The 15,870-nt window shown below is 41.8% G+C and overlaps 1 protein-coding gene across 2 annotated transcripts; it reads left to right on the top strand.

Moving 5' to 3' along the window:
* Positions 1-1,605: 1,605 nt before the first annotated feature.
* Positions 1,606-12,452, top strand: rab18a (RAB18A, member RAS oncogene family). Of its 2 annotated transcripts, none has more exons than XM_030757075.1 (7): positions 1,606-1,819; positions 3,707-3,762; positions 7,949-8,010; positions 8,302-8,374; positions 9,230-9,348; positions 9,776-9,842; positions 10,503-12,452. In XM_030757075.1, the coding sequence occupies exons 1-7, from the start codon at positions 1,752-1,754 to the stop codon at positions 10,670-10,672; spliced, it is 615 nt and encodes a 204-aa protein (XP_030612935.1). In that variant the 5' UTR covers positions 1,606-1,751; the 3' UTR covers positions 10,673-12,452. The 2 variants fall into 2 exon arrangements, with proteins under 2 accessions (XP_030612935.1, XP_030612936.1); XM_030757076.1 differs by lacking the exon at positions 1,606-1,819 and adding an exon at positions 1,850-1,889.
* The last annotated feature ends 3,418 nt before the right edge of the window (positions 12,453-15,870 follow it).

Genomic DNA, 15,870 nt, shown 5'->3' with positions numbered 1-15,870 from the left:
TGACACCCCCATCACCACAGTGGACTCTTCTCGCTTCCTGGGAACTACCATCACCCAGGACCTCAAGTGGGAGCCCACCATCACCTCTGTCATCAAAAAGGCCCAGCAGAGGATGTACTTCCTGCGGCAGTTGAAGAAATTCAACTTGCCAGCAAGGACCATGGTGCAGTTCTATACTGCCATCATTGAGTCCATCCTCACCTCCTCCATCACTGTGTGGTACGCTGGAGCCACCACTAGGGACAAACAGAGACTACAGCGCGTTGTGCACTCTGCTGAGAAGGTGATTGGCTGTAACCTCCCATCTCTCCAGGACCTGTACACCTCCAGGACACTGGGGCGTGCAGGTCGGATCACAGCCGACCACTCTCACCCTGGGCACAGACTTTTTGACCCTCTCCCCTCAGGCAGGAGGCTACGGTCCATACGGACCAGAACCTCCCGCCATAAGAACAGTTTCTTCCCCTCTGCTGTTGGACTCATGAACAATTACCCTAAGACTGTTACCACCACCCTCCACAAACGCTGATGACCCTATGTCTATGCACCTGTCTGACTGCACTGATGTACATATTAGTGGAATATAGTCTACATTCTTTTATCTTTTAATTAGTCTCTGCACTGTATATTTTGTAATTTTGTAATATTGTGCTATAGTTATAGCTCTAATATCTCTGTATATTTGCAATTTGTATACTTGTATATTGTCTTATAGTTTTTATACTTATTTGTTTCTTTCTGTAAGCACGAAGTACCGCAGCAATTTCCTAATGCTGTGAACCTGTTCACCCATATGGCAATAAAAACCTTCTGATTCTGATCTGATTCTGATTCTGACCTGACTGTAGGAGGACCAAAAATGGAGCCTTTGGAAACACCACATATTGTTCTGAACAGTAAGATGTACAATTACTGATCAAAAGCCAACAAATTAAAAAAAAAAAAAAAAGGGATTGAACTGAGCTTTGCTCTGTCTCATTAAGTTTTCGGGCATTTTCTATGTTGTGTAGTAATATTTTTTAATATTTAGTTTTAATGCAGTGGGGTGGTGGTCAGCCTGATTGGGAAACAGCAGTTAGCAGTCTCCTCAGTGGATTAATTTTAAATAACTGGAAAATGCATATTGGCCTATATTTGTTAATTTGTAACCCATCTGGATTTTCAGTTTGTTGGTGAACATTGTGGCCGTGCATGCAGACCTTATAGCCGAAACTGAGAAATTAAACATCTTTCTTGACTTTTGTAAAGAATCGGAGAAATTTATTGCATGAATTTACTGGAAGCAAGTTCGGACGCAACAGGAACTGGACTGGAAGGTTTTGAATATGTTCATTTTCACCAATTTCTTAGTCCAAAATTATAAATATGATGCCTTGTTTATAAATGCTGTGAATTAAATAATAATTTGAAACTGTTACATTTACGCACAATAGTAACAAATGTTTCGGAGTGTGAAAAATGAGTAAAGTCTTCATTACAGAGCACACTGATAAAATACATGAATGCATGATTACAATATGTTACAACACCGCGTCCTTTCCTTACATAATACTCCAAGACGTCCTGTGCGTGTTCCAGACGGAAGTACTGACGAGTCATACCGGATATGGTTGGAGTGAGACCTCTCACCAGAACTCTGTCACATTATCTGTGCTGCAAGCTGTAAACAGGGACGCGAGTTACTCAGCTGTGCTTTAACACGTCTGTTTTAATAATTTATCAAGAGCAACACAGCTTACCGCAAAGGGAGGATGGAAGACGATGTCCTAACCACGCTGAAGATCCTGATAATAGGAGAAAGCGGCGTCGGGAAGTCCAGGTGAGATCCAGCGGTCAACAAATTGATGTCGTGGCTCACTGCTAGCGTTAGCAGCTAACCAAATGAGAGGGTAAAGAGAATTCATTTTCAATATAATGTGAACGACTCATTGCTGGTTTATCTTCTTCTTCTCGAAAACAGGCCGAACTGTTTTGGCAAGAAAATGTGCGAGTAATGCTTGGAGTGTGCGAGTTGTCTAGCTAACATTAGATAGATGCCAGGAGCCGTGTGTGACATCAGCAACGCGCACGTCTGACATAATTGTGAGAAACAGGCTGTTTTTGTTTAACCTAATTTGATGGCCAACTTAAATTGTGCTGCCAGCTTCTCTATCATTACGATTCAGCTGTCTCCACCAGGAGATATCTGCTTGGATCCGAAGCTGGTCATGCTCAAGTGAGCGTACCCCCTCCTCTCCAGATGCACTTCAAAAACACGTAAACGATACAGTTGCTCTTGTCATGTAGCAATCAGAGTGCTTATTAACAACCGCAAATCAGTCTGATAATATTCCCAGCACGGTAAAATGTTTTTACCCACATCAGCGTGTAAGTTTATAGTGTGTTCCCTTTGCCAAAAGAGATCACGTTCAGGTTTGCAGGTCTCCATAACAGTGGTGCAGACTGCTGGAGGAGTGCTGATAGCCCATGCTGAGCCATCAACCATCACATTGCAGAGTATGGCATGCCTTCCATAGCCATAGAACATACATAGATAATCACGCCCTCAAAGATTTGCTGTAAGCCTTTTAACAAGTGCCTGACCAAAAGTAAGAGTTTTTTTTTGTGTAGTAATCACAAGACATGGTCCTTCAGCATCAACAGGGACTGAGTGTGAAAGTTCAAATCAGTTTTGTTTTGCACCAGGAGGTGGAAATAACTTAAAATCTCAGCTGCTTTTTTTTTTTTTTTAACTCTCAGTAATTGTGTCTCATTTGTTAAGTTTGTGGGCCAGTAATTAATTGATGTGTTAGTTGCACTGCTAGTTTGCTGCCTCTGATGGCTGGACTGTATCAGCTTGGCAAAGAGGAGGGACTGACTTTATGCTGCCATCATAATGCAGCTCTGTGTTTGCTCATATTTCAAGAAAACAGAGGAATATCTAGGGGGCTGTACTGCATGCTTCCTGCTATGGCATCATCCAGGCCATGATGCATTGTTTCCAGAAAGCAATTTAGTAGTATTAGTAAATAGGATTTTGCTTAATACAATAAACAAAATCAGACTATGATTAGTTTCAAATGTCCTTATTTGGATCATCCCAAGCCAGCTTTAGTAATATCAAATAGGTAGACTAATTTTTGAATAGTGTACAGATATTTATTTTGTTTTCCTGCAATTTGAAGGCCCTTAGATAAATGAGAGATATAAATGCTTGGCAGGGAATGTACATGTTTCATATTACCTGACCTGTATAGAATACATTTCTAACTTGGCTGTCTCCCTGTTCACTTCATCGCCCATATGAATCTCAAACAGTAAAAACTCAATGCTTTGGGATCTCTTCTGATGGCCCATGAGGAAAAATAAGAGAATTATGTATGGGTCAAGGGAAAGGAGTGAACGTATCGCCATTATCAGCGGGGCGATTAAGGCCTTTGCACTCGATTAGTCATGGTTAAGAAACGAACCCTGTCCTCCTGACTGCAATCTAGTGGTGATGTCATCTGGAGCTTGTATGTGTAATGCAAGCAAAGGACAAAGTGATCAATAGAAGGAGGTAGAGATACAGAATGAGTCTGCTGTTGGAGGAGCCAGGCAGCTGGAAACCTGACTTCAGCCCAAAATCTTCCTCATGCCTAGGAGAGTAAAGTTACTACAAAACACACTTGTGAGTCATGATGAGGTCTAATCTTCTAATTTCCTTCTTCCTTCTTCTTGTCAACAGCCTCCTACTTAGATTTACAGAAGACACATTTGACCCGGAACAATCAGCAACAATAGGTGAGTAAAACATAAGCTTTGTTAAAGAGTAAAATAAAAATATGACTTTGTAAATCAGAAAGTGCTGGCAACTACAAGCTCATCATCAGCAGAGACAAAATAAGGCAGAGATATGGTATTAAACAGTCATTTGATAGTGAAGTCCACGTGTCATATGAATGGCCGGGGACAGGCAGTATGCTAAAATGTTCCAACCAGCCACCATCAGCCCAAAAACCCGCCATTAAATGTGAGTCAATGCAGAACACATTCACTCACTGCGAAATTGCCATATGGGTGCGTTGTTCTGTAGTACAGTAGTACAACATGTGCATTTGTCCTCCCGGCACAAACATGAAAGAAGAGGAATTAGAAAAATTACTTTAAGGTTACTCAGCTACTCTTTTTACTTTCTTAAACTATGAAAACATGACTGTGAGTTACGAGTTCATATCACCACTGTGTCTCTAGTGGTAAATGTCCACATGCAGTGCTCAGTGTTGTGATGTCAGTAAGCAGCAGCACAGCATTTCCTCCTCTCCTTTGTTTCCGTGCAGATGCAGGCTCTGGTGGACAAACTGTGCAATGCTGGAACTCGTTTATCAGTCAATAAACGAAAATTATTTGCTGCTAAAATATATCAGCAAATATGTCGGTAGGGCTCTAGGCCAGCGTTTTATTAATTAAAATAAATGAATTTATCATTAACATGTGGCCCTTTAAGCTGATATTTTGTGCATTCTGACTCTTAAACTCTGGACTCAGGGAAACACAAGAGGACAGAAGAGAAAATCACGTCTGCTGTAAATATGTAGTGATCATTTCCAATTAGAAACGCTGAGAATGAGTATTTGAAATGGATCCAGAATGCCAGAGAGCCTTGCTGCATTGATCCCGAGTACATATTGAATCCTTCACCTGGTGCCTGATTTTAGCTTCTTTGCATAAAGAGATTTCCACCACATGGATGTAGCAGAGGTGCATGTTGGTGCAGGAAATGCAGTGTCTGACACTTTGGATTTCCTGAGAGAGGACCACTAGACCAGCCCCCCATCCCCATGCTAAACCTACCGACCCAGTTGGGGTCATACATGATGTGAACTTCTGCGACTGTGTGTGTGCTCCTTTAAGCGTTAGCTCAACACAACATAAAGAAAGGCTTAAATATCAGAGCTGGCCAGTTGCCTATTCACATGGATATGAGAACACAGTACATTCAGGGACCACTTTCAGACATTATTATGAGATTATAGGTTTCTCAACATCTTTTACGAACGCCACCACTTACCAGGACCTCAGTAATGTAAGGAAGTTGATTAGGTCTACTAGAATATTTGTCCTGTATAATACACTGTGTAATACACTGTCTGAAGTTGGAGTTTTTAAGAACTTGAAACAAAGTGTCTGCAATTCTCAGTTAAGTGTAGTCTGCATCCTAATCTGTAGTCTGCAGGGCTTGCTGAGCCTGCTGACAGGTACTGTACTGCAGCAACATGGCCAGAATTTAGACTAGATATTTTTGTCAATTTTCAATTTTGTTAACTCAATAACACTAGAACAATGTGACCTAGGATGTTCAAGTTGATAGCATAGGTGCGTCTACTAAAAATCTCGGAGAAGTTTGAATCTCGGCGACCTCAGCGTCAGAAGCCAGAGGTCACGGTTTTCTGAGAATCTTGTAAACACGAGAACTGGAGAAAAATGTCACTTAAGGATTTTCAAATTGGTGCCACAGATATGCCAGGGTTCTAGCCAGCGGTTGATCGGAGCTTTTCCCCCCGGTCGTCCAATCCACCAATAGCACCGAGCTGTAAATTTTTTTCTGGCTAGATCCCTGTGTATCATGGATCTGCTGGGTGACTTAGTTCTTCCTATAATAATGCCAATCACAGCAAGTGACAGTATTCTCAGTGGTTTATATTTATTATGATTTTAGCATTTCTTATTCCTGGTTCTTACTTAAATATTTGTTTTTGAATTGATTATGCTGAATAAAGTCACCGAGGCTCATCCGTGCCCCATTAAGATCCACTGAGACCTGTAATTATGTGTTCTAGAACTTGTGCTTCCAGGGGATTTGTGCCACCTACAGATTCTGCTGCCAGGCGGCTGAGGGGTAGCACTCTTGGCTGACAGTATTTTTTTTTTTTTTTATCTGCTCGAAGCTCAGTGAGCATACTGGCTGCATGTGTTAACTAAAGCCCCAGTATCTACCGCAGATCATTTTAAAGCAAAAATTAAAGTTCAAACATTGTTTTTTTTTTTTTTTTTTTAGTTTTTTTTTTTTTTTTTTTTTTAAATTGGGGTCAAGCTAGGGTCGCTATGCAGAAATGTGGCCTTTTAGGTGGTTCTTGGCTAGCTGAAAGTCAAAGACTATCCATCTTATCTCCTAAATTGGTCAATTTTAAGCAGTAGTGGATTTGCCAAACTCTGGCTCTGTAAATGATATCAGCTTTTTTTTTTTTTTTTTTTTTTTTTTTTAGTGGAATAAATCAGTTGATGCATCAAGGACACACTGGCTATACTTTCATATGCTATTAAAGCTGTAACTACCTTAATTACTTTATTTTGATAAAAGCATCCATGAACTCTAGATTTCAAATATTTCAGAAGTATTTGGATGAAGATTTTTTTTTTTTATTCGAACCAAACTTGTGTGGTTTGTGTGATCACTTGTAGCTCACAATGCTTTCTTTGTTAAAACAGCCGAAAGCACAGATCCCAAGAGAAGTTGAAACTGAGAAAATACTTTGTTTTGTCAAGGTCAAGGCACGGACTGCTACTGTTTTACTTGGCCAGCTGGGGTTCTCTGCCAAACAGATGTCTTTATTGGAGTCGGTTCTCCTGCTTTGACTTGAGATTCAGTTTTTATCTGGTATCATTCAGTCTCAGTATAAGTATTTTCATCCTCTCACCACCCAAGGCTGGATTTGTCCCATTGCCAAAGGCTGTCTTGACGCATTGTCTCACTGGCACACAGAGTATTAAATAGGTGAAAAGCGCTGCATCAGCAGGCACTTCAGCAGATTTGCTCTTACGGTACTTTTACTGATGTCTTAAGCACCTAGTTGTTTCTTGGTGCCATCCTTGTAAAAGGTGAAAGACACAAGAGAATAGAGGGTAACAGTGATGTTTCTTTTCTCTCCACAGCTCTCGCTGAGTGGAACTAGTGGGTTGCGTTGCTATGCCTTTGGTGTATTTATATCATACAGAGAAGGGCCCGCAGACAGCAGCCCAGCCTTGACCTGTAGCGGTAGTAGCATCTTATTGTGTTGTGATATTGCAAACAGATGCTTTACTGTGCGTTCCCTGGGAAAGGCATGTCTGTATGTGTAGTGAATTGGAGCAGAAGAGACTGCTCCAGGTTCAGGGAAATGTTTAGTGTAAACTCATCTCCACATGCGTCTGGCAGCAGTATCTGAGCGATCCTGCCGGACTTGAGGATGAGCTAGTTATTGTGATTGACTGTGTGAACAGACTGTATATTTGTGTGTGGGGTACACACACAGTGTACGCCATATATCCTCAGCCTGTCTTCATGTCTCCTGTCTCCTGCTCTGTCTCTCTTATGTTTCAGCTCCTAGCTGAACTCTCCTCAGTCCCAGATGTAAAAACAAGCCCATCACAAGTGTACATTTCCCTGGTAAATCTGTCAGTGGATGCTAAAACGCAGGCCGATATGTCATCCAGACGCTGCACGCTCTGCTCGCTGAGACACTGCAAAGAGGCAATAGAGGAGATTTACTTGTTGAGGGGAAAAGGGGACAACATTGTTATTTTCATGTAAATGTCTGTTCCTTTGGGACTTGGCAGGGATTTTAAAGAGTCATTGCTCTCTGAGCCATTTTACAGGTGCTGGTTTTTTTTATTTTTTTGTAACACAGACCCTCATTGATTTTTCATTTAGGACATTAAACCACACTGTCCTTTCATCGTGGATATGAATGCATAGTCACACCACAATTTAAGTGCGGGACATTGGATGGGCGTAATGCCAATCTGAATAACCACAGGTTAACGCAAGTTCGTAGACATTGTGTGGAGCGTATGTTTTGACAATTCATCTTCAATAATTATGGTCTGTCACCATGATATGATATTGTTGGCAGTAACTGAACAAACCTGTAAGAGTCATCATTGGGACTGCAGCAGAATGAGGTAATCATGTGAGCGTCAGTAATTAACTGCCCCCTTTTTCATTGTCTAGGTGTTGACTTCAAAGTGAAGACCATTTCTGTGGATGGCAACAAGGCAAAGCTGGCAATATGGGTATGTTACAGACTGTTATTATCCCAGTGCTTCAGTAACACTCGCTTAAACAAACATGCAGCTCTCTCAGAGCCGAGAAATTAACCATCAAACAGCTTGAAGAGTCCAGGCTGGCTATTCTCTCAAGTCACCAGAAGATGGCGCTTATGTAACACTGTTTCTGCTGCTTGAGGGACACAGAGGAGTTGATCTGTGTCGTTTATGTCTGTCTGCCCTGGTTTTTTCCTTCTGCTTGAGCCACTAGTTTTTCTCTGCAAGTGTGACCAGTAGAGCAATGTGTGTGTTTTGCAGGACACTGCAGGACAGGAGCGCTTCCGAACCCTGACGCCTAGTTACTACCGCGGTGCCCAGGGAGTCATTCTGGGTAAGCAAAGCTAATAGCGCCCTCATTGCTCAAACACCTGTGTGTGTGTGTGTGTGTGTGTGTGTGTGTGTCAGAGAGTGTGTGCGTGCCCTTTTCACTTTACAGTCATGGCCCTGTTGTAAAGAGAGTGATGGCTTTTCATCCTGTGACTCACACACACACCTGCCTCTTTCTGGAAGTTATTTTATACTCTCAAGTCAAACTCTTCATATGGTCCTGCATCTACAGCATGTATACACACACACACGCACACTACGGAAATAAGTTAAACCTCTAAAGCAGATTTCCTCTGTAGCTCATGGTTCTTGACCACACTAATGATGTAAAGAAACAGAAGGCTCCTCGGTGTATCAGTGGGATTATGAGCTTCATGGTTTCTTTTGGTTTTTGATTTTAATCAGCCATGCATTTAAGTTGATACTGCTTTAGTTTATTGAGGCATTTATTTTATCCTTTTTTTTTTTCTTCCCTGAATTATTATTAACCAAAGTGGAAATAAGTCAGTATTACTGAGTAAACTTTAATTCAGTCTGTGATTTTTTTTATTTTTTTTATTTTGATTTTTTTATTTCAGTAATAAACCATTTGAAAAGGTTCTGCAATCTGGAACCTTTTATAATGTTACACTGTTGGATTAAGTTTATTGTGTAAAATGTTCTTCATGCAAAACATTACATACCATAATTATATTTGTATAATTATTGCAATTCCCACAGTTGTGCATCCAGAAGGTCCAGACAGTGCCTCTCTCCCATTCTCGACCTAAAATATAGTTACTTACACTGTGAGTGTACAGTGGCTGTTTTTATATTTGCTTTCATTCTGAGCATGTCCTGTTCATTGTGTTTGCCACAGTGTATGACGTCACGAGACGAGAAACCTTTACAAAGCTCGACAACTGGCTGAACGAGCTGGAGACATACTGTACGAGGAATGACCTTGTTAAAATGCTTGTGGGAAACAAAATTGATAAGGTGAGCGTGTTTGTCGACAGTTTACGTTAAGGCTGCGTGTTTCACTTTTTTCACTTTGGCTTCAGTGCTGTTTTTCCTTGGCTCGAGCTATTTGGATGACTTTATGATAAAATTGCTTTTGTGTGTATGTGTAAAGAACGGGGATCTAGATTGCCCAAAAATAAGTATATTTTAAAAAGTGAGCCGGCAGCCAGCTGATGGATTGCTGAGCTAAATGAAAGTGGCACTTTCATGTTTTATGGCAGCCAGTTCTTTACCAGGATATCAGAATCAGTGAGTGGAGATAAAAATGTGGACTGTTATGAATTCATTGTGCTCTGATCTTTGTAAAAACCAGTTTCCCTCTCTGGCCTGTGCGACGACCACAGCAGCTGACAGCTCGGCCCAGCAGACCTCAAATAATCCATTACCTCTTTTTTTGTTTTAGGAAAACCATGAGGTAGACAGGGCCGAAGGGCTGAAGTTTGCGAGAAAACATTCCATGCTTTTTATAGGTAAGTCAGGAGGATTCCCTGCTCTACAAAAAGCTGCCGGGCACATGAGTTGCAGCAGACTATTACACAGGGGAGGCAGCTTTTGAAATAACTATCATACTCACTGAGGAATGCTTGCATAGTTCTATTTATAAAGCACGCTTCATATATTATCTTCAGCGCGCTCTCCTTTTTTCCCCCCTCTGCTGTTATTTTTCAGATTTGTTAGTAAAGGGGGAATTTAAAAGTTAACATCTAGTTTTTCTCTTAATCAAACACTGAAAGTGTTATTTGGTAATATGTAAAGATTTTTTTTTGCCATATTTTCCATATTTCTTGTGATTTGTCTGAGGAAGATTTATTTCTTTATGCTATGGTTATTACAATTGAAATGTTCCTGGATGTTATCATGCTACGCAGCAGGTGCTGACTAGAGCCAATAATAACCTGCTAAGGTCCAGTATTAGCATCCTAGAGATGACAGGTACTGCTGACGTTTTCCACCGCTCGCTGCTCCCGTCAGGTGGGCCAGCAGATGATGACATCAAGACATAGACATTAACAGTCGTCGTTTCTGTATTTCGTCTTCTTTTCTCCATCTTTTCCACCTTCCACACACCCGTCTCTATCTGTCCCTGTTGCCCCCCCACCCACTTCCCTCACTGCACCGTGTTCTCCCAGAGGCGAGTGCAAAGACGAGAGACGGTGTTCAGTGTGCGTTTGAGGAGCTGGTGGAGAAGATAATCCAGACTCCCGGTTTATGGCAGAGCGAGAGCCACGGCCGAGCAGTCCAGCTCACCGACGAAGATGCAGGAGGCGGAACCTGTGGCGGCTACTGTTCCCTGGTGTAGACAACACACATACACACATTTAGAGATTCACATGCAAATGCCCTCAAATACAAGCATATCCACACATACCCAAGCATACAAACTTTAAAGGAACAGCCTCCCTTCCTGCCGTGTGGCGTCCTGGGCTCCGTCCTCACACAAAAAGTCAGTGGAGGTTCAAGTGTATCCGCTCTGCTTAGATGAAAATGTTTATCTCTCACTGACACACACACACACACACACACACACACACACACACACACACACACACACACACACCTTTTGCACACTTTCTGGTGACAACGCCATGCTAAAACAGCTCAGCTTTCCTCTTAATGGCGTTTGAGTGTTTCTCTTTCTGTTTTGTTTTGCGTTACAGCTCTGTGCAGTTGTAGAGTCTTGGTCAACACATTAACCGTTCTCGCTTGATACTCGTATGATTTAGCGATAGCAACGCAGTAAAGCGACTTCAGAATTGTAAGCCAAAGTTTGTGAGACATATGGCTAAATCTCTGAAGTATGATAATGGGAGTGGAAACTCTTGAAGTTGACCTAGGTTTCTTTTTGTCTCCAGCATGCTTTTTGTCCTCGGAGCACCTTGCCTTAGCGAGCACAGCTGTATCAAAGCAGGGCTGACGTTTCTCCAGTGTTAGTCTTACTTCTGTTCTGCCCTGTGCTTTGTCCGCTTCCCTGTGCACAGGCACTATGAGTATAATGCTGCTTATGGAGAAGCTTATCAAGCCAAGCTGTCTTGTATTTTATCTCGCCACTCTCAGTCAAAGGCTTGGATCAAATGACTTTGTTGTCCACATGACTGCCTCATTTCTTTCCAAGTGTTCAGAATGGCGTTTTATGACTTTTATTGACTGGGACTTCAAACCAGTGCTGTGTTTTTTTTTTTTTTTTGAAAAGTGCATAAATCAAAGAGACTGGCACCAACAAGCTTTCCACTGGGTGCCGAAGAAGAGGGGACCTCTTAAAATTGCACGCCTTTTTCTTTTTTGGTAACAAGTTGCTTTAATGGAGTGCGACCTGCTGGCACTCGTTCACTCAGACAGATAATATCAGTAATATCACTAGCACTGCTACAGTCTTTCACGTAGATCTCTTTGACTGGACAGAGACAAAGGAAAAGTGTTCAATATTAAAGAGGGCAGTGAGTCATAAGGGTGTTTCCACTGAATTTGGAAAAATCAAAGAAAACGCTGTGTGCTCCACATTGCTAATGGATTTCACAGTTCTCCCATCTCTGTGTTAGCATCTGAGAAACGCTTATAAATGTACTGTACCCCTGACCTCTGAACCATGTTTGCAGTATTCAAGTGCTGGTATGTGTTCCAGGAAATGTACTTCTGGGAGGGTTTGATCTCCTAACAGGGATAGTGAAAGTGACATGAATTTGAGCATGTCTCGTCACACGTTGATATTTTATTGTATGTTATTTTTTTGGAAGTCTCTCTTTAATTGCATGGGAAATCTGTGTGCCATTTTTTTTTTCTATTTGTCTGGTGAATGACTTTAAGAGGCTTACTTATATTTAGTGGAAAATAAAATAATAAATACAAGTTTACCATTTAAATTTTAATGGCTAGAACAAATGGAAGTAGGCTTTTACTTACTAAACTGTTATGGCTGTCTTTTTTTTGTGTTGAAATATGTCGAAACCTGCACCCTTTGTAAATTGTGTATTTTAGGAATTTATCGGGGATACTTCATGTATGAATTGTAAAGCTGAATGTATCCATATTTCACTACAAACTGCCCTATGTATTAAACTAAATAAAATTCTTTTTTAAGCGAATGTAAATGGCTCCAGTGGTGTTAGTCTGCAGCTGCCCCGTTGTAAAAAATAATGAAGAATAAGCGATGATCAGTAGCTTTGCTCTTGTCATTGCCATGTTAGAAATGTCACTGTTAGGTGATGGGTTTTTCACTCAGCACCCATCACATTCCTGTCTTCAAAATAAAAACTTTGTGTTTAAACAGTGTCCGAGAAGCCCCCACACCCCAGACATGTGATCTGTCTAAATCATGTTTTTGGCCAACTTCTCAGGAAGCACCACCGCAGCCATAATTCACTCTATCGGTGCTTTAACTGGGATGTGCATAATTCCTGGGCCATTATGAAAGGGTCGGGGTTGGCAGCTAGACCGAGGGCTCTTCTCTTGTAGCGTATCCCTCATTACTTGCCGCAGTCCGGGCAGCTGTGTGGAAATATGTGCCAGTCAAACAACAACAGAGACTTAGAGCTCAAACTCTTCATGTGGTCCAACCATGTGCCGAGCTGCAGCACCACCGTTTCCTCATGCCTACACTGGAAAAACGAGGTACTCGAGCTGAGACAGATTATATATATTTTGGAGACTACATTTGTTTGATTTACATCCCTTTTATTGCCATATTGTGCAAAGTGGTGCAGTGGATGGTAATTTTACTAACCCCCTAATCTCTAATGCTGAATGCACTGGAGATCTAAACCAGAAGGAAATGGAACTTTTGAGATTTAGAATCTTTTTTGTCAAAATGTCCTTAGCCAAGACAGATGGCATTACCTTGCATGGCCAACTTTTTTTTGTGCATGGTTGGCGATATCAGATCTACTGTGAAAGCGAGGGGAGAACATGCAAACTGCACACAGAACCAGGAGCAGTGCAAGACATAAAGTTCTACTGGAACACAACTGGACATTACTAAAGAATGGACACATTTTTTCCTTGTATTAATACATGCTTTGCTCACCATTATTGCTGTGCCCCAACAATTACCTAAAAAGTAATTGTAACTGAAACTACTCATGTTATGACAAACTATAAAACTATCATACATCTAAATTTCACAGTAATCTTTGACTTTCTGACAAAAAAAGTGTATAAATCTAAAAAGTCAGTTCAAAGTGTCCCTTGTGTTCAACTGCATAGCTCACCTTCCCCAGTAAAAGGGGTCTAGCAATGCCCGGTACCCTCTTGCTGTGAGGCAACGTGCTAACCCCTGAGACACCTGTAGTTGTTATAGTTCCACCTCTAGGGAAAATGTTCCGAATTTATAGTTGTTTACATCTCAACTAAAGCCAAAAATGCAAGCCTCGTGCTGGCGTTACAAAGCATCACTGGAATAACAAAGACACCTTCAGTGTCTTTGCATTCATAGCAGTTAATGCAGTAGTTGATTCAACAGTCTTGGTCTTATTCCAATACAAAAAGCTCAAACGTAATATACAAAGAGCATCTCAGGGTCTGTGCCACAGACCTCTTTTCAGCTGCACAGCAACCACAAAAAAAAAAAAAAAAAAAAAAGCAGACAAGATTGGCTATTGAAACTGAAGGGAAGGCTAAATACTCTTTGGCACCCTCAAGATGTAGTAACATGCCAAACTCCCAGAACTCTCATGTGCTGCCACACCTTGCTGTCTCAGAAGCCTGAGAGCTGCTCTGCTGGGACAGCTTGATGGACTGCTTTCTGTCCCGCTGTCTGTGTCTGAGCATGCAGCCAGGCACAGAGCTAACAGAGCAGATCTGGCTCTCATTAGCACAGTCTCGTCTCCCTGCTCCACCTCTGCCTGCCAGAGCAGTGGGCCTTATGGGTTAGCGTTCAGATGAGCTCCTCAGGAGAGCAGTCACGCTGTCGTGCGTAAAAATCTTACGAGACGCCGGGCATCGTTTCATAAGGTGTTGGGTTCCCAGACGTCACTCACTTTGTCATGCTTATTGCCGGTTTGCTATCAAGTAATTGTTTTGCCATGTTGACTTATATGAGTGAGGAAGAGAGTGAGAGGGTGATTGGAAAGATCATCCTCTAGCACAACCACCTGTACTGACTATTGTACTGAGGAACTGTGATATTGTATGCGAAAGGGCTGAAAAGTGCAGCAGGCCTTCGCTGACTTCACTTTAACAGAGCTTTTGGACAGGAACTCAGTGTCCTCTGGTTTTGGGGGCTGAATCTGATTTGTTGATAGTAAAAGGAACGTGCAGGTCTGCAGATTGTTTCACCGTTTACTTTCTGAGGTGAGGTAGAGGGAAAATACCCCTTTTCCTTCCTCTAAAGTCAGCCAAAGTCAAGTTCAGGCCTCTTTTAGCTTAGCCACCGAGCACCAGAAAACCAGGAGGTAATGACCAACTTTGATTACGCAGAACTGTGTGTTTACACTGTTGCACCTGTTCATGTTTAGACCCTTTGACATTTTGTCAGGCAATGGTAGCATCCAATTTCAGGCCTGATCTCATGAACTTGAACTGTGTGACCTCCTGTGTCCTTTGGGTCACAGACCCACCCCCACACACTTGCATTTCTTAACAACTCTTAAGCCTGCTGGAAGTAAGCAAACTGCCTGAAAGGTCAGTGTAAAATAAGGAGTAAAGAGGTTTTTGGAATAAACTTCTTCATGAATTTCTATAGATTTTGTCAACACATATGCTTGCCCACATCCTCAGGAGTGGCATGTTTGCTGCATGTGCATATAATAACATCAGGCTCTACATAACCTAATAAGATCAGGCTCAGGGTGAACAGGAGACCTCTATCTTTGTTTTCTCGTGAACCTCTGGCCTCGGATGCATGTAAGTCAATTCAGCTTGTAATAGTTCTGTAATTGAGTTTCCTCATATTTGATACCCCGTCAATCTAATTTAAACCCAAATGATTGTATTGTAACTCACTCCTGTTATTTTCAAAAACACAGCACCGTGTGTACGTCCTAAAGAAAGCAGGAGATGGGTCTTCTTCACCCTTGGAAAGAAAAGTCCTCTTGCTGTGGGGGTTGCTTTCATCCCAAACTCAGGTTACTGTGGCAATAAGCATGAAGGCTGGGGTACTGCCGCCTTAGAGAAATAAAATAGAAGGATGAGTACCTTCATTCATCGTGCCACCACCCATAATTCCCCATGTTCACAGCACTTCCATCCCATGCGGCATATCTTCTGCCACACACTGCCTCTCGGTCTCACATTCCGCGGCCGTGTCATCATTCGTCGTCCCAGAACGCCCCACCAGATGCAACATGGAAGCAAACAGCCATGTACTCAGGCCACCGTCTTCTATAATAAACTAATCACATTGTATCAACATGGACTGGGTGTAAGCTTTCCACATGCCTCAAACATTTTCATGGACAAGACGCATGTTTGACTGCAGCACTGCAGAAAAAAAATTAATAAACTCCCTTTTGGGTGAGATGATTGGCATGTATAGAAACAAATTCATTATTTTGTATAAATAATCTG

This window comes from Archocentrus centrarchus, chromosome 20 (assembly GCF_007364275.1).
Source record: "Archocentrus centrarchus isolate MPI-CPG fArcCen1 chromosome 20, fArcCen1, whole genome shotgun sequence".
Classification (NCBI taxonomy): domain Eukaryota; kingdom Metazoa; phylum Chordata; class Actinopteri; order Cichliformes; family Cichlidae; genus Archocentrus; species Archocentrus centrarchus.
This window is presented reverse-complemented; position numbering and strand designations above follow the sequence as displayed.